At 36.7% G+C, this 20,215-nt stretch overlaps 1 protein-coding gene across 1 annotated transcript in view; it reads left to right on the forward strand.

Annotated features, from left to right (window-relative positions):
- Nucleotides 1–20,215, forward strand: part of Diaph3 (diaphanous-related formin 3) — a 450,644-nt gene that overhangs the window by 274,561 nt on the left and 155,868 nt on the right. The window contains exon 23 of the mRNA XM_013010947.1: nucleotides 14,869–14,993. Coding sequence (XP_012866401.1) covers nucleotides 14,869–14,993 — 125 coding nt within the window. The remainder of the gene's footprint in view (nucleotides 1–14,868; nucleotides 14,994–20,215) is intronic.

Here is a 20,215-nt window from a genome sequence, read left to right on the forward strand (position 1 = left end):
AGTGACTCAGGGGCTGGCCACTGTCTCTGAGCTGTTTTCTTCAAAGCAAGCCCTCTATCATTTTGAGCCACATTGCTTTTTTTTTTTTTTCTGGTGATTAATTGGATATGAGTCTCATAGACTTGCCTGCCCTATATGACTTTGAACTGTGACCCTCAGATCTTAGCCTCCTGAATAGCTAGGATTATAAGCATGAGCAACTGGTGCCTGACTTACAACACTATTTAAGAACTGCTTTACCAAGGACAACTCTTCCTGGAACTGAAGCAAATAGAATTTGCTTCTAGAATTTTATTCTAGATAAAGGTGACATTTAGTATATTATCAGAATCGAGTCACTGGTTACCCATTTTTATGTTTTTTTTTCTAATTTTATAGTTTTACTTTTCAAGTGCATTTTTGATGTCTAATGTTTGATCTCTTCTTTGTTTTGTACATCTCTTTCTGCTTCCAAATCTCTGTCAATATGCTTTTAGCTAGCATTTTCTTGGTGTAACCCAAATGAGTCTGCTGAAATGTATCTTTGGTTTCAAATTTCTCATGTGTTTCAAATGGTTTATGATAAATGTCTTACTAAATACCAAATGTTTATATTTTATTCACCTACTGTGAACACTTAATTTCCAGGTGGCTGCCACCTGGAAACTGCATAGTGTTTGAAAATTTCTAATTTGTGTGCTATAACCAGCAGATAGTGTTTTCAAAGACTTCTGTTAACCTTTTGCTACATTCTCCCAAAAAATGCCCATTAAAATTTTTGGCACTTGAATTACCTTTTGAATGGGTAATATTAGTTTTTAATTCAATTTCAATTTCTGACCCCCTCCTGCAGAATTAACATCATGGCCAAAAATACTGTTAACTGGAGCCATGGTATCACGGAGGTTGTTGAATGGGTTCCATGGTTTGTTAAAAAGATATCATTCATTTGCGAGTCTGAATTCCTCTAAGATATTAGTATTTGTTGAAAGTTCGCTGTACCTTAACACGTTTCTCCTATTTAATGAAAATGAAGTTAACTGAATGGATGCTATGTGGTTGTGGGAATATTTATAATGAAATCATTTGGTTATAGAAAGCAAGCCTTTCAGATGTTTCTTTCATTGAACTTTTCGTGAAGACACAAAAATATGTTTTATGAGTATAAGGGTATACATTATGTCTATCTTATTCTGTTTTGAAATCTGTCCCCGATTCTTCAAAATTGGACTGTTATGTTGAGATCAATTTGATTTATGTTGAGATCATTTTGAGACTGGGAAACCTTAATGCAGTCTGACTTGTGTCTTTATAAGAAGAGGGAAATATTCATTGACTGACTCAAGAGATGTTCACTCATGAAGAATAGACCTTATGAAGACACAGTGAGAAGACAGTCAAGAGAAAGGACCTCACATAAGTATACTTACATCTTGAATTTGGTCCCTAGAACTGTGAAAAAATAACTTTCTGTTGCATAAACCACTTAGTCTTTGGTGTGTAGTGGTGGTAGCCATAACAAACTTTTTTAATTTTGCAGATATTTTTCTTCTTTGTTGATTGTTGGCTGTATCATGGAGTAGCTTCTACTGAATGACTTTTGCCAAACATTTCAATTACAGAAGAAGCTATAGGTCTTCAGGGCTCATATTCACTGTAATTGGTTGATTATTAAAGGTTCTCTCAACCCTCAGTTTTCACATGATTTTATATAATTTCTATGAATAGCTATGATACATCAATTTGTACATATATAAGAAACTATTAGGCTCTAGAATAATACATTCATGAGCATTCACACCTACTTTCTGGGTTACAGCTATGGGACTACACCTATGGCATAGTATACTAAGTTTTGTATTATTTTTTCTCTTATTATATATTTCTTCTAAACCTATCCCAATTTTTCTAGTAGAATGTCATTTTAATATAAGCAAGTAACTTAGAAGGTGCAATAACACTGTGAATTATCTCTTGATACTTTCTAAAGAGGATATCAGATGTTTTTATTTTTTTCTCCCCAATCTCCAGTGGAAATACCCAAAGCATTTAGTATAGCTGTATGGCTCTGGTTCTATAGCAAGTCTAAACCTACCCTGTGACTCCTGGGTTATGTAAAATTAAACTAATTTGGCTGTATGTAGCCATTCAATGACTATACTTAGGAACTGTAAAATGAGCTAGAGTTTCAGCTCAAGTGATAGATTGCCTGTTGTGAGGAAGAAAACTGAGAGAGCACCAGGTCCTGAGTTCAGAACCCAGTACTCACATGAGGAAAGAAAAAACTTTCCCAGAGATTATAAATACTTTTAACATCGATATAAACCAAATATAATACAAGAAGAATGTATTTAAGATATATATTTTCACATATAAGTTTACCAACACATGCTAAATGGTAGCATATATTAAAATTTACATTGAATAAACTAATATGTTACTATAAAACATATGAAAATATAACAGGGACATTCCCATGGCCCAGTTTTGTGATTAATATGGCCCCAAATCATGATTAATACTTATAGTACATTACAAGCATTGTGCACTGGTACAGAGTTATCCTGCTAGTTTATTTCTAAGGATTATCTATACAGAGTAGGCATTAAATGTTTAAATTAGAGACCTGGATATGAATTTGTGTAGGTAATCATTTTATATTGCAAACATGAACCACTTTAGAAAGAAGCTGATTGGAATTGAAAGCACATGGGCAAAATCCTGGGTAGAATTAAAGATTCCGTAGAGTGACATTGAAGAACATTGGGCATGGGGAAAGTACTTGCAGCTATAGATTGCTCTGTGAGATACTGAGCTAGAAGCATTTCCTGAATGTGCCCCTGCTTGGGCTGATAGATGATGATGAAGAAGGAAACTGCATCAAGAAGGCCTCTGTATCTTTTTGGAGGTTAACAGACTGAAAGTGGCATCAATACAGCATTAATCTTCTCAAGGAAGTAACAGTTTACAGTGTGTGCAGATTTTTGGCTAGCTTCAGATTTGAAGGAGCTAACTCGAGCAGTTCTGTCAATGTCATGCTTGAGCCACAGCTAACACCAAGTAACGGGACAGTAGCACTCATGATAGTGAGGTCTTGGAAGCTCTCTTCAGACTGCTGCCTGTGAAGCAATATTTACTGTACCTCTGTTTGCAGTTTCAAGTAGGAAATTACAAACAAGGAAGATGAAAGAAGATGTCAGAATAGTGCACACTGAAGAAAAGCTTATCATAGCAAATCTGTATTTTAGAAATAAATGCCCCAGCAGTAGATAGAACAAACATATTGTGGCAATCTCTTGAATCTCTTTGGTGGCAAGATCACATGTGCCAAGTAAAAGAGGCATGGAACTTACTTGTTCTGCAGGCAGAATTAATGTTCTCCAGAAACCAGTCTGCATTTAGTCAGTTTTCAAATCCTGAATTAGTAGTGGTTATGTATGTATGTATGTAGGTATACATGCATGCATTCATACATGCATGCATTTAGTGTGCCAGTACTGAGGACTGAACTAAAGGATGGCACATGCCATCACTTAGGTTTTTTTCATCAAGGCTGGCACGCTCCCACTTGAGGAACCACAGCTCCACTTCTGGCTTTTTGGTGATTAATTGGAAGTAAGAGTCTCACAACTTTTCTTGCCTGGGATGATGTTGAACTGTGATCCTTAGATCTCAGCCTCCTGAGTAGCTAGGCTTATGCAAATGAGCCACTGATGCCTTATAAATAGATTCTGTCACACTTCAGGAGATTAGAGTTTTGTAATCAAATGGATAGTTGGATACCTTGGATACTTTGAAAATGATATGAGGAATCTGCTTTCTTGTTCTTCCTACCTTCTAGTGCTTGCTATCACTCTTTCGTTTTGCTTTATGTGTTGAAGCATGTACCTTTGCTTCTCATTTCCTTCTTTTCCATGTCTCTGGGTGTCCTTCTCTTTGCATACAAACACCAATCACCGGACTACTTGTCACAGGATTATTTCTTCTCAAGATGATCCACTAATCATCTGTAAAGACCTTATTTTCAAATAAATCTTATTCTGAGGTTCTGGGAGGATATGCATTTTAGGGGAACATTCAACTCACTGTCAACCTTGTCATCATTCCCCAAAACTTTATGGAGATAGCGCCATGACTACTGTGAAACAGTTGAAGGAAGTAGATATATGAGCATTTTTTAAAAATTGTGAAGTGCTTTTGTTTTTAAGGGTTATTTTTGGTATGCTTATGAAGGACTTTTTTTTCTCAAGATGTCAAAATTCCAAAGCAGCTAAAATTGAAATTTATATATACCTATCAATTTAAAGATTTTAAAAAAATTAACAGATAAGCACAACTACAATATCTAATAAATAATTGTTGTTGTTCGGAAAATGGAGGAGAATGGAAAAGGAATAGGCTGGACTCAATCATCAACAGGCAAGGACTGTTTATTGACAAACAGAGAGGGGCAAGGACCTTTCCCCCCACTCCAGGTTTGGAAGTGGTGCCAGAGAGTTGGGACAGGAGCTAGGTTTTTATATGAGGTCTGAGCAAGGAGGCAGAGGTTAATGAAAAAGCCACCAGGTCACAGTTAGGCCCCACAGTGTTCTTAAGAGGATTTCCCTGCCAGTACATCAAACAAGTTCGCACATACCTGGGATTTTGCCAGGTGCCTGTATGGGCCTGGGACAGTAGGGTGGGGTCAGTCCTTCATATCCCATCTTTAGATACATGAAATGATTGGGCCAAGAGGGGAGAGGCAAATCCTTCTTACAGGATCTTTGGATACATAAAAAGAATTGGGCAGAGAAGGGAGTAGCATGGAGTTATGAGAACAAAAGCAGACTCACATCATTTGGAACTCTGAAGGAGTATATAAGGCGGACAGACTCGTGGTAGTGGAGAGACTGCACTGGGTAGGGCAGTGTAAACCAGGTCTCTGGTTGCCTGCAGTAATTGTATGGCCTTGACTTGCTCCCAGGTCCTGAGTGAGGGCTGTTATCCTGTTAGAGAGAAACTTGAAAAAGGTGAGATCAGGCAAAAGGCTGACAAGATGGCAGGAGTAGTTGATATGAATGACACAGGAAAATACACCCTGGGCACAAGCCAGAAAAGTTCCATTTGGAGTATGAGCCCATAACCAGTCAGAAGCTAGGGCTGGATTGGAGTGGTTAAGGGTGAGAGACCTTGGTCATTTCCTGTAAATATCAGGTAACAAAGGCAATAATGTAAATTCCTGTTGGAATTCTAAATTCCAGTTAGAAGTTAGACAGATATGGACATTAGATGGACAAGCTTCTCAACTTATTTCTCTGGTTAATTTTGAAAGGGTAGGCACAAAGTGGCTGATGTGACATCATCTTCTCTTAGTTCCCCACCTCCTCCTGGGTGTTTAGGTGCTTGTTGCTGGGATAACTTGTCCCAGTTGGCACTTAGGGGCTTTGAACTCAAGGCCTGGGCACTTTCCCTGAGCCCTTCTTCTGGAGGCTAGTGCCCTACCACTTTAAGTCACAGGACCACTTTTAGCATTTGGTTAATTTTTGAGCCATACTTCCAGTCTGTATCTTTGCTGGTTAGTTTGGAGATGGGATGTCAGAGGGATTTTCTTTTTTTTTTTTTTTTTTACCTGTGCTGGCTTTGCTTTGCCACAAAACCCTTTATTATTTCCAATTAAAGCAACATGGAGATCAGTGAGAACAAGTAGAGCTTATTACCTGCACCCTGTCAAGAATTGATCAACAAATACTTGCTAGAAATCTGTAATGACAAAACTCAATAGATGGGATGAGAGTTTTAGCATAAATATAGTATAGCTTGGCTTCCTGGAAAACTGATAACCAAAGTTCACAAGAGACTCTCCGGGCCTACATCTGGTTCAGTAGCATAACTACATAGCCAGCTTTTTCAGGTCAGGCTGGGTAAGGTTTACAGAGAGTGTCCCACAAGAGTCTTAGTTTTTGTAAATCTAAAGCAGTCTTTAACCAAGAATCAGCTGTGTGTGATGGAGTCAAGCAGGAATCTAGTCTACTTCTACCATGACGGAGGTAATCAGGATGGCCCAGGCAGGATCTGGGCTAGACTGTGTCCCTCTGATGAATTATCTTATCTCCTGCTGGGTTGCTTACAAATTTCTACAGATTGGTTAAATATACTTGACTTTAGATGGACATAATGACGTGGTAGTTTTAATGTAAATCATAGCCAACAATTACATACCAACTGTCCTCATAAGCTCTGTTTTTTAAGGCATACTCATACCATCTGTTACATACCTAAACTTTCTGGGACAGAAAAAATATTTGGAACAAACATTTTAATATAATTCGTATCTCCTTACTGTGTTTCTCATCACAGCTGGCAAGGAGCTGAGCAAGGGCTCATTCCTTTTACTACTACCCTTGATAAAGATGTTTCCTTTTAACAAACAGCACATTTGGTAATTAACTTCTTCAACAGAAAATTTACATTTGCAGTCAAGGAACATAAATTTCAGGAAATATCAGTACCAAGAAATAAAAGAAGATACCTTTTTACAGCATGGTAAGTTTTTATGAGATTATGTTGAATATGTTCACACACATTTAAACAAAGTTTTAAGGCATATTTAGGGTTTTTTTTAAAAATGAAAATTGGCATTTGTTTTTGAATTCCAGTGTCAAAATGATATTATTTTGCCCAATATGATAAAACCTTGTGATCAACGTTGGAAAAGTAGGCAATACCAAACAAAATGCAAGGATTTGACAAACAATTTAACAGAATTTCCATGCTTAAACAAACATTGATAACAAGAACAGAAAATCTTTAAGTCAGTTTTGGTGATGAGCTGCATTAGTATTTGAACTGAATATTTCAACACCTAGAAGAGTGAAGAGGAGTAAGCTTGGTGGAAGAGTGGGAGTTGTAGAAAAACCCCATCATGTGGTTGTTGTCTCTTCCTAGGTGTCAGCTTCCAGAGCCTATAGAGAGAATTGGGGGAGGAGTAGCTGAACTGGTTTAAAAGAGGAAGAGGCAGCACTTTTAACTTGAAGACATTTAAGCGGAGGACATAGCATAATGAAGGAATTGAAAAGTGAATGTTTGAGTAAATGGATAGAGAGAGCTATTGGAAGAAGTGAGAAGGGGAGGGATTTCTCTTCTGTAGCCTCCTAGAGGAGAAATTAAGAATCTGGATTTTGAAGTGAGTGGATTCAGTAAAGTGAAAGAATTGAATTATGGTCTGAGTCCCAAAGGCAAAAGGATTGGTTTGTTTTTATTGTGGGATTTTTGGGTGGGAAAGGGAGAGAGCCGTAAAAGAGAGAAGCTTGGCCTCAGTGTGTTTGCAAGCCAGCCACTGTCAGTGACAGATTAACGAAAGAGGCAGAGCAGAGAGGCCCATTTATTTAGGGTCTGGAGGGGAAGCAGGTGTGTTAGCCATAGAAGGGGGTTGAGAAATGTGTAAGTTTGGAGGGGTTTGTTTAGAGGGAGTTTAAGCAGGGCTGTTAGCTTGTTGTTTTACCTTGGAGGCTTATGCTACACAGTTAGGCAGGCAGGGGTCAGAGGTCAGCAGGAGTTTGCTTGGAGAAGACAGTTTTGGTGAAGAGAATCTGGACCAACTGCAGATAGCAAGAGTGTAGTTAGACGAGCAAGGAAGGAGTAAAGGATCTTTGGTGCTGGATGTCATCAAAGAAAAGAGAAAGAGGGAGAGAGAGAGACTGAGAAAAGGGGGTTCGAAACAGATTAAGCTGCTATAAGATAAGGAGTTACTTTTGTAGAGGAGATGGTTGGGAGGTTTAAAACAGAGAAGGGCTTGGTGAGCAAGGCAGGAGAGCAGGGGTAGGGTAGGGGACCTCTGGAATGGAGGTCAGAGAAGGATTTGGTGGACAGAACAGGAGGAGCAGAGGGGATCTGGAGTGGGGGTCAGAGAAGGGCTTAGGTTTAGGGGACCTTGGACTCCCACCGTTTCATTGGAGAATTGTTTTAATCTGTAAGAGTAAAACCAAAGGTTCTGATTTTAGGCTAAGGGTGGCCAAGGTAGTGAGACCAGATTTTGGTCAGGTTATTTTTGACTGTAAGTAAAGCAGTCAGCTCAAAGTCTTAAGATTAGACTGCAGGCATGCCAATGGAGTGTCTCTGGGAGACAATTTGGTAGGACTACAGAGCCTGTCCTGCTGTTCCAGGTGTCCTTGGTGCTTTGGGAAGGCAGACAGATGGATCTCAATAATTAGGAGTCTCTGGGGTCTCTGAGGACCATATAGACAGGAAGGGAGGGAGAGATTCCTGGAGTCCCAGGGTTCTTGTTGGAGACCAGGCTGGTTACCTTGTCCTGAGGCTTTTAGGTGGTGGGTCATATGACAAAGATCCTCCTGCCTGGAGATCAGAGTTAGGGGACAGGGTGAAGAAGAGAGAATAGGGGAGAGATAAGGCCTTTCTTGGTTTACTCAGAGGGCCAATACTACCTCAAGCCATGTGGGGTGGCCATCCACGAGGCATACAACGCTTTCATAAGCAAAAGCCACAAGGTCTTTCAGGTGGCTGTTTAGCCCAAAGTAAGCTTGGTGGGCTCTGCTCCCAATGGAGAAAAGCTTTGGAAGGAAGGGGAAGGTGGCAGAAAGGCTTGATGAGAGGTCGCAAAGAGGCGGGTGGCCCCTCAGCAGAGGGCACCCAGTTACTCCTGGCACTTCTCTCCTGGGTTCGGCACCATATGTTGGGAAAATGGAGAACAGAAAAGGAATAGACTGAACTTGATCATCAACAGGCGAGGACTGTTTATTGAGGACCAGTGAGGGACACAGACCTTTCCCAAGGGTTTGGAGGTTGTGCCAGAGAGTTGGGACAGGAGCTGGGTTTTTGTATGAGGTCTGAGCAAGGAAGCAGAGGTTAATGAAAAAGCCTCCAAGTCAAGGGAGGTGGGGGCTTTTCAGTTGGGCTCACAATGGGATGTCTACAGCTGGGCTTAGGATTGCCCTGCCTGCTCATCAAACAGGTTCTCACATACCTGGTATTTTGCCTGGTGCCTATATGGGCCTGGGACAGTAGGGTGGAGGTCAGTCCTTCATATTCCATCTTTAGATACATAAAAGGATTTGGTGGCAGGGCAATCCACATTGTGGGCCCAGCTGAAAAGCCCCTTCCTCCCTTGACAGGGTGGCTTTTCCATTAGCCTCCGCCTCCTTGTCAGACCTCATACAAAAATGGAGCTCCTGGGTCTGGGAAGGTGGTTCAGTGGTAGAGTGCTTGCCTTGCATGCCTGAGGCCCTGAGTTCAATTCCTCAGCACTCCATAAGCAAAAAGAAAAAAGCCAGAAGTGGCACTGTGGCTCAAGTGGTAGAGTGCTAGCCTTGAGCTAAAGAGCTGAGGGACAGTGCCCAGGCCCAGAGTTCAGGCCCCATGACTAGACCCCCCCCACCTCAAAAAAAATGCAGTTCCTGTCCCAATTCTCTGGCACAACCTCCCCTTCAGTAGTTAGCAAAAGAATATTGTGATCATCATTTTAGATTATAGCAAGAAGTGATACTGTGGCTCAAGTAGTAGAGTGCTAGTCTTGAACAAAAGCAGCTCAGGGACAATGCTTAGATTATAGCAATATTTTAATATGGGAAAAATGTTTCAACCATCAACACTTAAGTTAGACAACTGGGGTTCAAGCATGAGATGCTACATGTGTGACTTTATATTAGTCACCTTTCTGTTACTCTGACAAAATACATGAGATAAATTATATAAATCAACTTTAAAGCAGAGAGAATTGTTTTAGCTCATGCTTTTCAATTTGAGGCTGTCTGGCTCCATTGCTTTGGGCTCTGAGGTTAGAAAGAATGCTTGGCCTTGGGAGCATGTTGTGAATGGGGCTGATTACCTCACTGAGGTGAGGGAGCAAACAGAAAAGGCAAATTCTAGTAATTTACTTCTTCCAACTAGGCCTGTTTCCTAATGGCCTAGTCATCAGTGGATTAGTAGATTAATCAATTACTTGATGAGTTAGTGCCCTCATTGCCCAGTCTCTTCTCAATAGTACCACTTGCTCTGGTCAAGCCTTAAACCACTTGAGTTGAGCACTGGCATTGCTGCATTTTGTATCCAACCTTATCCAAACTCTGGGAACTCAGTTTGTATATCCCATAGAGAAGAGTAATACTTAACTCAGAAGTTGACTATGAGAATGAAATGGTTTAATATGTGTAACTATAAAGCCTAAACAGCAACTGTTCTCTACACTTATAATGACTGTTGCTGCATTGTTTTTCCGTGATTATTTCGGATTGACACATATCTATCTGCCTAGTCTATCATTAATGATGTGGGTAAATATGTGTATGTGAATTTTAAAAAATGTAGTATGTATTATCAGTGGATACCTGGACAGATCTTTATCGTGTTGCATAAAACTGATGTAAATTAAGAAAGGCACCAAAGAAAAATAAACTTAGAAGGCTTTAAAGAAAAAAGTAAGAGTTCCTAATATGGATAATGTTTAAAAAAGAAATAAGTACTGTGTATCAAGTCAAATGAATGGAGTATCTTGACAATTTCCATTTGAGAATTCCATGACAGGAAAGGGTGAAAACTTATGAATTTTTCATACCAGAAGCAATTTGTGGTGCCTCTATCACTGAAGTATAAGTAATGGGGGAGCTGTTTGACAGTGATGGAGCCATGTCTGAGGTCACTGAGAGATACCAGTACAAATGAGTATTTATAATTAAGTTGGAAAAGTTAGAATTGCCTTAAAACTATCTTTGTCAAATATTTAATGTCAATAATGTTTTGTTTTAATCTTGAAAAGAATAAGGTTAACTTGTTAAGAAATCTAAGTTAAATAAGATTTGCACACAGTTCATATGTAGATACAGAAGCAAATTAACACTTCCTTGAGAATGTACAATTTAGAGGTTGGAGGCATGGCCCAGTTGGTCCAGCACTAATGAATGAATAAAAGCAGCAGGTGTCCAGTTTGAGTTCCAGTCTCAGATCTAACAAAAAAGAAAAAAAGGGAATGTACAATTTTAAGTCCCCTCATCTGTTTGAGGTTTCTGCTAAAAAAAAAAAAAAATCATAGTCACTGACCTCAAAGATCTTCTCAAATGTAGCCATCATAATGTTTGAAGACACATAAAGGATCCATCTTTGGAAATGCAATAATTACTTAAAAAAGAAAACATTAAGGAAATTATTTACATGCTTCTTTAGTTTTACTCATAAGATGGCTTTGAGCATTATATTTTTATTAGCCCCAAATTCACCCGTTTGTTTTTCTTTTCCAAGTTGCTATGGTCCTTGTTTAAAAACCAAGAATGAGAGGTTGGTCAATTACATTTAAATCCACTTAGCTATAATTCACAAGTAATGTAATCAGAGACTGCTGATGATGCATAAGAAATGGCTTAGTGGGATTTCTATCTGTGGCATAGTTGTAAGAACTATTTTAAAAGATAGCTTTCTTACTCTTGATAATATTGACCCTAAATGTTTGAATAGTCCTCAAATATTTCTACTATTTTACTCTTGAAAATTGTAATTCTCTGACAAATACTAGGAGTTAGCAGCTCACAGCTACAATCCTAGCTACTCAGAAGACTGAGATCTAAGGATCATTGGTTGAGCCAGCCAGGGCAGAAAAATCCAAGAGACTCTTACCCCCATTAGCCAGTGAAAAGGTTAGCTGAACCATAGCACAATTGTGTTAAGAGTAGATGAGCACAAGGCTCTGAGGTCAAACTGCAGTACTGGAAAAAGAGAAAGAAGAAAGGAAGGAAGGAAGGAAGGAAGGAAGGAAGGAAGGAAGGAAGGAAGGAAGGAAGGACCAAAAAAGGAAGAGAGAAAGAAAAAGAGGAAGAAAGAAACTCTTTAAACTAATTTCCCCATGGGGTATTACCTATTATTGCCCTGGCATTGGTAATGGTGGTGGTGGTGATGATGAACACTAATTACTTTATTGCTCCTTGTGCATTCTAGTGTCACATTTTAATTCTTTCAAGATTTATCATGTCTCAATTATTTTGAAGAGTTAAGAAATATGCATTATGTTCCTCCTCAAAAAAATGATTCATCCAACGTTATAGGGTTTTGTCTTTTATAAAACACCTTGAAGTAAAAATATGAAATGAGTTGGGAAAGACCCAAGCCTTTCATCCAGTAGGACATGGGTGTGGTCTCTAATCATACTAATGATTAGAGTCTTGGAACTTACCTCCTTTGCTGGAAGGTAGTGTGAATGATCACTGATTTAACTTATGATTTATAATAAAGCTTGAGTGAAAACTAAAACTTAGAGACTAAGGGAGCTTTGGAGTCCTTGTGCACCTGGTTGTGTTGAGAGACTGATGTGCCCAGAGACTGCATAGAAGTTTAGTGGCACCTCCTTTCTCCAACTTTATATTATGATTTCTTCCACTTAATTCTTCCTGAGTTGTATCCTTTATAAACAGTGACTATCAGGATAGTACTTTCTCGAGTTCTGTGAGGTCGTCCCAGTGAATGAGGAAACTTAAAGGAGAGAACTTGAGGGAAACCTCAACTTTATAGGAAGTGTGGATGTCCTCCTATTCTTGAAACTGGCATCTGAAATTAGGGCAATCTCCTGGACTGAGCTCTTATCTATAGAATGACACAACTGATTCTCAGTAATTTGTATTAGAAGTGAATTTTAGGAAACACAATTGATGTTTGGAGAATTAAAGAATTGGATGGTGTTGAGACAAAGAATTTGTTGTCAGGGAAAAAATGATCTCCATCCCTTTTCCTTGTGTCTTTTTTCATACAGAAGTGCCTCAGAGTTCTACTTGTCACTTTCCCTTATTTAAATATCATTATTGGTATGGAGGAGTAGAGGTTGTGGGAAACAAACTTATTTTTGTAACTAACAATTTCTTAATAGAAAAATAAAGTCTGCAATGAAGCTGAGTTTTCATTATGACTTTTAGCTACTTTGTCGCTTTTTGGGTTTTGGACCATTTATTTACCCATCTAGCTCAGTTTCCTCACCTGTCAGGTAGACCTGGTAACAATACCTGTTTCAAAATGCTCTTTTGAGAATTAAATAGGCTAATTCATGGGAAAGACCAAAGACTGTACCTGACACACATAAACAGGCAAGTTTAGTTACTATGAATGCTATTACTTTTAGTTTTACTCTTATTACAATCACAGCTATAATATAGTAGTAGTATACTATTTTTTAAACCTTATCCATAACATAAAATGTGTTTAACTCTTTGAAAGCTTCCCAGAGTACATGTTTACTTTATATTAAGAAAAAAGTGTGTTTCAGAACTTTTATTTAATCAAGAGTTTCAGAGTTTTTAGGAAGTCTGAAAATGACTGAGCCACCTGTAAGAATTATTGAGAAATGAGAAAGGAAATGCTAATGAGACATTACAGGAAAGATCAAATAGACTAGGAGAGCAAGAGGAATCAGGAATCTCTTCTCTAATGCAGAAAGAAAGCTCTGAAGGAAGCAATAATAATCATTTGGAAATGAGAAGAGTAAGTGAAACACCGAAGTATTAATCAAATAGCATCCTTGGTGTGGATAATTGACCCACAGACATAAAAATGAAAGAAGATGGAATAGGGTATATACATTACCTTTATGAGCACTATAAAACCAAATCTTGGAGATAAGTCTAAATGAATTGATAAGTGCTACCATGATGCAAACATTTCCTACAAGTTATCATCTGTTGGGTGTTTTTCATTCATTTTAAACAACATGGGTTTGATAACCATACATTCTACCACTGAACCCCTACCTTAAATTCACAACCCTTACAAAGGATTCATGAGAAATCATGGTATCAGTGAGAAAACATACATGAGTATCAATTGAGAATGGCTTCCCTGCAGTGAGAGTCAAAGCTTATAGTATCATTATTGTTCAGTACTGTCAGATATGGCTTTCCAAATATTATTTTGGTGAACTAGGTTCAAAAAATCCTATATTCTTAAACTACATTTTTCATGCTCCCTTCCTAAATTCCATCATTTTGAACCATGAATGTAAACTATCATTTTGAAAGCCTCAATACCATTTTTGGGGGGCATTTAAGTTGCTTCTAAGGGTAGTTGTTTCTAAGGTTCTGCTGACAGATTGAACCATTGCTCAGGAGTATTTCAAAAGCCTTGGTATAAAAGACTCCCTGTAGTTTTCATTTTTAAACATACTTTTATAAAGTTCATTATGATAGGGAGCAAGTTGATTTTATTAAATTTAAACTCATTAACACATAAAACATATACTCAAAAATTAGTTGAGATACTGTGTTTTCTTTTGGGGAGCCTATTATCTTTGTATCATATAAAACAACTGCAAAGATTTGAGAGTTGGTTCTTAATGCGTTAGGGCTTTTTGGTGGGAAGCCCATATGTACTGTCAGTACTTTAGTGCCCTGAATTATTATTGGTTGTTCATGTGCACTTTTAGAGCAAATTTATTTCAAATGAAATATTGTTCAATGTTAGATAATAAACACAGAGAGCCTCCTCTGATACTTGTTTTTCTTTCCTATTGTAGATTAGCTTGACCCTTTTTCCCTATCCCAACTATCCCAAATATTCTACCCTCTCAAAAGATAGTTTGAAAATAGTTTAAATTATATTTGAATAAATGTAATTTTAACAAGTTTTAATTACCTCTCCATCTGAATAGATTGGTAACATTTGTACAGGTAAAGAACTATAAAAACTTACTTCTTAAATATGGTTTGCTTGGAGGGCATTGCTTAGATTTTCTCTTATATTTTAAAGCATCTATTATTGAATTTCCTTTGTAACTTGGCTTAAAGTCAAAAGGTAATGTAATTCAACTTTATATAATGAATTTTTTGCATTCTTATGAAGTTTTTTACAAATGTTTTGTTTCTAGATTGTTTTACCTTTCATATATTATAATTTTGTCCTTTCAAGGCATTTAATACACTTTCTTTCCAGTCTCTGTAGAAACGCTGGAAAAGAATTTGAAGCAGATGGGAAGGCAACTTCAACAGCTTGAGAAAGATTTGGAAACCTTTCCCCCTCCTGAGGACTTGCATGACAAGTTTGTGACAAAGATGTCCATATCCTTCTGATATCTAAATAAGTCACTAGTCAGCTGGAATTTTGATTTATTTAACATGATAACTGTGTTTGCATAACCCAAGATCATTTTCTGGTGCCAAACTATAGAACTTTTAACCTTTGCTTTCTATTTATAAAGAGTCAGCAAAGTTGTTGTTGTGAATAACAAACCCTGTGTTTCTTTTTTTCCTTTTTACCTGTTTGGTTAATAGAACTTTTTTTGGTTCTGTTTCCTTTCATATGCCTTATTTTCTTCTGATGTTCATGGTACAAAATGATTAGTTTGAGGATGTTTGAATTGAAAGCCATGAGAGGTTGAACTCAGGGTCTCACAAGGCTTGCTTGGCAGGTACTCTTATCACTGAGCCCCACCTCTAACCCAACATTTAGATATTTTTGAAATGTTTCAGGAGATACAGGCTGCATAAACTCACAGCCTGGCTAGTCAGCTTCAAGGGTTGATATATATTAGAAACTAAATGACTTGGCAAAAAAAAATTATATTGTCTTTAGAAATACTATGTAGTTACACAATCAAAATGTAGTTTGTCACAGTAACTACTTGTCTATTTTCTCCTAACCAAAACATGAAATTGACAAGTATATGTCTTCATTTATACATATAAATGTAACTTAAAAACATGAAGCTTGTATACTGTTTTTTTAGTATTCAGTTACCTTCATTATTACTTTTATAGTTTAATCTTTAATGAGTGTCTAAAATAATTATTCCCTTTGTTTTCTGAAACTAATGTTGAGTGCAAACCACTATATGATATTAGATATTTTTATGTTGCAATAAAGTCTTATTAAAAGTCCATATGGACTTCTAAATTCTATCTGAAAAGATAACCCACTTCGAAAATACACTGTTATAGACACCCTCAATGTTTTATTTTACTCATATATTTGAAATAAATAACAACTTTTTTCCTCTTTCTACTTTTTATCCCTTGAGACTTAATAACTCACAAAAGTATTATTTGGTTCATCTTCGATTTTATTGCATATGCTTTCATTTTAATTGTGAATTAGGTCAATTTTAGCTTTCCTTCACTGCCTCTGTTGGGAAATACCATAAAAATGCACTCCAGCAACAATCAGTTCAGGCTAATGTGTGTGTTTTCTTTTGTATCTCCCTCCTCACTCCCCTATCCCCACATACATCCAGCTTCTTATTGAGAAGATGCTTTTATCACCACACACTGGGTAAGGCTTTCTTCTTTCTTTTGCTTTTTTAAAGTAAACAAGAGGTCTGTATTTATCCACCAAAAACATATTTTAGTACTGACTCCTCATTTGACCAAGTGTGCTTTTTTAAGAGTGAATACAGTATTTCAGAATTCTATCATTCTCATCATCTCTAAATCTTTTGATCAAGTTAGAATGTTCCCACACGTGACATTTTAGTGTTTTAAATATTGGTTGGAGTAGTGTTTTAGTCCCATAGATAGAAGGCATTTTAGAAAAGATTTTGCTTACATATAGCTTTTAGTATTACCCTGTGAATGCACTAATGATGAAGCTCAGTTTTCTTGACTGTGGCTGAATTCATGAACCCAGAGGAAAGGCTATAGGTGCTCAGCAGAGGGTCTCAGGACATATCCACATTTGTATTCCTATGACAGGAGAAGCTGAATGATGTTGGCTACTTGAAAGGTATGCAGCTCATAAAAAGCAGCCAGCAGGAAATCAGAAACAGGAAGGATGATGCTTTGTTGGAAACAGTTTTTCATTCTGAGTACAATTATACTCTATGGACAAGAAAGCTACTGTATCCTGTCGCTAAATATCACAACCTTGCAGCCTCTAATGAACTGATTAGCATTTATGTATCTCTTGGAAGTCAGATATATGAACAGTTGGTGCACTTTGCTATTGACAAAGCTTATAATCATAAATATTCTTTGCCGAGATTAGATTGTTCTCGTTTGCTTTTCATCTTCGTTAGGCATACTAGTTTTGAAGTAATTAAATATATTCATTTCAAGACTTTGTTTACTTTAATTAGGACTGACAACCAGTCAGATTTTTGAATATTAACTGCATTTATACTAATCTTATTAAGATGACAAGTTGTAAGCTTCTAGGGTCTTGGAAATGTATGGAAGCCAAAATGCACAATAAATCAAAATGTACTAACTGAAGTTTGTTAATACTTGAACTTTGTGTTTTATGTTTAAATGCTTATTAATTGAAGCATAAATCAGCTGTTTGGCTCAGTGGACCAATTCTGAAAGAATCTGTATTTAACTTGTTAAAAGATGATTCTTTGTAAGTATAAATTTACTCTAAATGATCATGATTTAGTGATTTATTGTTTATTGGATTATTTTAAATTAGAGTCAACTGTTAGAATATGAAATTTCACTTGCATATTATATTGTGTTTTAATTTGTCAGTACATATGCACTTGACATCTACTTTATAACATCTAAAATAGAAATTTTATACTTCCTTTAAAAGGCATAAACAATTTTTTCATATATCATTGGCTTTTTTATATTATTTTTTAGTTGCTAACCCTAGTCAGAACTGTAATTATTCAATTGCTTCAGTGAACAATTGCTTGAAAAATGCGAAACAAATTTGAAGTGCAGTCATCAGTACTGTTATATACAAACTATTTTATGTGAGGTGTGCATACTTATTAAATTCTTATCAGTGAGAAATTCAAAATACCAAGATTTATGTCACACAGTGCTTGTTGCATTCTTTGACCTTTAAATTCTGTAATATTTCTTATTTTAAGAACAATACAAATAATTTTCAGACCATGCCCTTGAAATTCTCCTTGCGCAGCCACTTATCTTTCTATTTTCTTTGCCTTTGCTGAGCCTCTTAGGAAAAACAAACACAAAAACATGCAAGACATGTATATAATTTTGTATTTACTATAACTTACAAAGGGAGTTACATGACTCTTGTGTTATGTATATTTTTAATTTCTTCATTGAAATCCCATTCTCTTTTTTATTGTTCCATAATGTAGCAATGTTTTAAGCTTGTCTGCAATTACTGGGAAAACAATAAAACCACTCCAGTAAATTCATTGAAAATACTTTTTTGTGTCCTTTATAGTAGAATATCTGTGCACGAAGTTGAGGATTTTACAGGTTAAGGAACTTGTTAAACATTTTTCCTTAATTCAACTATGTCTAGGAAGTAAAAATGGAAGAATAGAATTTATAAAATGTAAGCCTGTGTAACATATGGCTGAGTTACAAAAGTGGGCAGTTAGGTAATTGATTTGTTGCAGAAAATATTTCTTTTCTTGAATTAGTCTTCTGCCTCTTTCATCCCTTTCTTTTTCTGCTTTTTTCTTGCTTCTCTTCCACTTAATGAATTCTTTATAAACTTTTAAAATCTAGGTTAAATACCCTGCATCTCATCCTTCATGAATTCTCAGATTTTCAATGATCATTTCGTTGTCTTGAGTTCATTACTCTTATGAGACCATGTATACAACTTAATTCTCTGTGCTTTATACATCATGCCCCAGTAGTTTTAATCAACCTCGCCTTTTTAGTCAGGATTTTTCTTATTTTATCTGTCCCCATTTTATCTAGCTCTCTTATTTTACCTGTCTGGCTTCTGACACTTTGGATAACCTCAAAATTTTTTATTTTCTTCATATTTGTCATTATATGAATTGCCATTCACTTACCTTATATCTTCACATCATAGAAGTTATATTTCAGGACTACAGAGATTGTTCCTATCTTGTTAGCTACTGCTCTTATGTCAGGTGCCTATAAAAGTGTTTGGAATGCAGCAAATTCAGTGAATACTTACTAAATATTTTCTTGTTCTCTGATTTTTAAGACATCAAAGTATGTAGCATGTAGCACTAACTGAAACTGGCCTTGTAAGTTGTGTCAGTGAAGGAAATAATGGGCATTCATGCTGATAGTTGAACATGGGGGAAATTACCTAACAATGAATGTGGAATCTAGTTGTTGGACATAGTTTGGATATAAGCAGGAATATGACAAACCAGGATAAGAGTACCATAATAAGACTTGTTTACATACCATATAAGACACGCTCTCAGTTGCTAAATATTTGTGGTTTAATTCATGAGAACACAGATCTGATGATTGTCATGTATCTTTCAAATAGGAAGATTGCAGTAGGTCAGGTAGAAATTAATGAGAATTTGTCCTTAGTTTTGATAAAGGTAAAGAAAAAGGAAATAGTTTTTTTTCAAAGCATCACAAAATTCGAACATGTATTCACATTTTTGCAATGAATTTTAACAAATGTTTATTTTCTTAAGTGTTTTACATTTTTTGAAGATCTTTGTGAATATAAAACTTGGTACTGAGAAAAAATAATTAAAGTCTAACTACTGTTGACAGTGACATTACTTTTATTTAGAGTTTAACAGTTGGCATAAGAGCATCTACATTTCATTTTTATTTTGGATGATGATAATGATTTTTTTTAATCTGAATGTTTCACTATCTCTTAATGAGAGAGTAGCCCATCAAAACTGATGTAGTGTGCCTTATTCATGTACCCAGTTATTCTATCCGATTAGACAGTCATTTTAATGTTCTAAGGATTAATTAGGCTATTTCCAAAATTGTTTCAGTTTAATCACAATTTTACCATTCTTATGGGTAGTTCCAGTTATTCAGAACTCCATTTCATTTCCTTTGGGAGAAAACTCTTTTTATACATAATAATGATAAGAAAATTAACTTAAAAGCTCCTTAGCTGTTGGAACAAAATCATGCCATTTTTGTGATTCTGACTTTTGGTCATCTTTTCTAGCATATCTTTTGAGACAAATATACTATTTTTCTCAGTATGTACAGATATACTTCTTTTTCTTCTCTCCCTCTTCTTTTTCCTCTCTGCCTCTGCCTCTCCCTCTCCCTGCCCCTCTCCTTCTCCTTCTTCCTCTCCCTCTCACTCCAACTCCCCTCCCTTCCCCCTCCCCTCCTCTACTATCCTGTCCTCTCCTCTCTTTTGCAGTCTTAGGGCTTGAATACAGGGCCTGGGCACTGTCCCTAGCTTCTTTTGCTCAAGGTGAGCACACTACCACTTGAGCCACAGTGTATGTGTGTACTCTGTGGTACTGAGGAATCATCATGAACCCAGGGCTTCATGCATGCTAGACAAGCACTCTACCACTAAGCCACATTCCTAGCCCTCCAGATATATGTCTATGTTTCATTACTTACCTGATGTTTCAGTTCTTACCTGAGAATCT

The sequence above is a fragment of the Dipodomys ordii genome, unplaced genomic scaffold (assembly GCF_000151885.1).
Source record: "Dipodomys ordii isolate 6190 unplaced genomic scaffold, Dord_2.0 Scaffold1, whole genome shotgun sequence".
NCBI lineage: Eukaryota > Metazoa > Chordata > Mammalia > Rodentia > Heteromyidae > Dipodomys > Dipodomys ordii.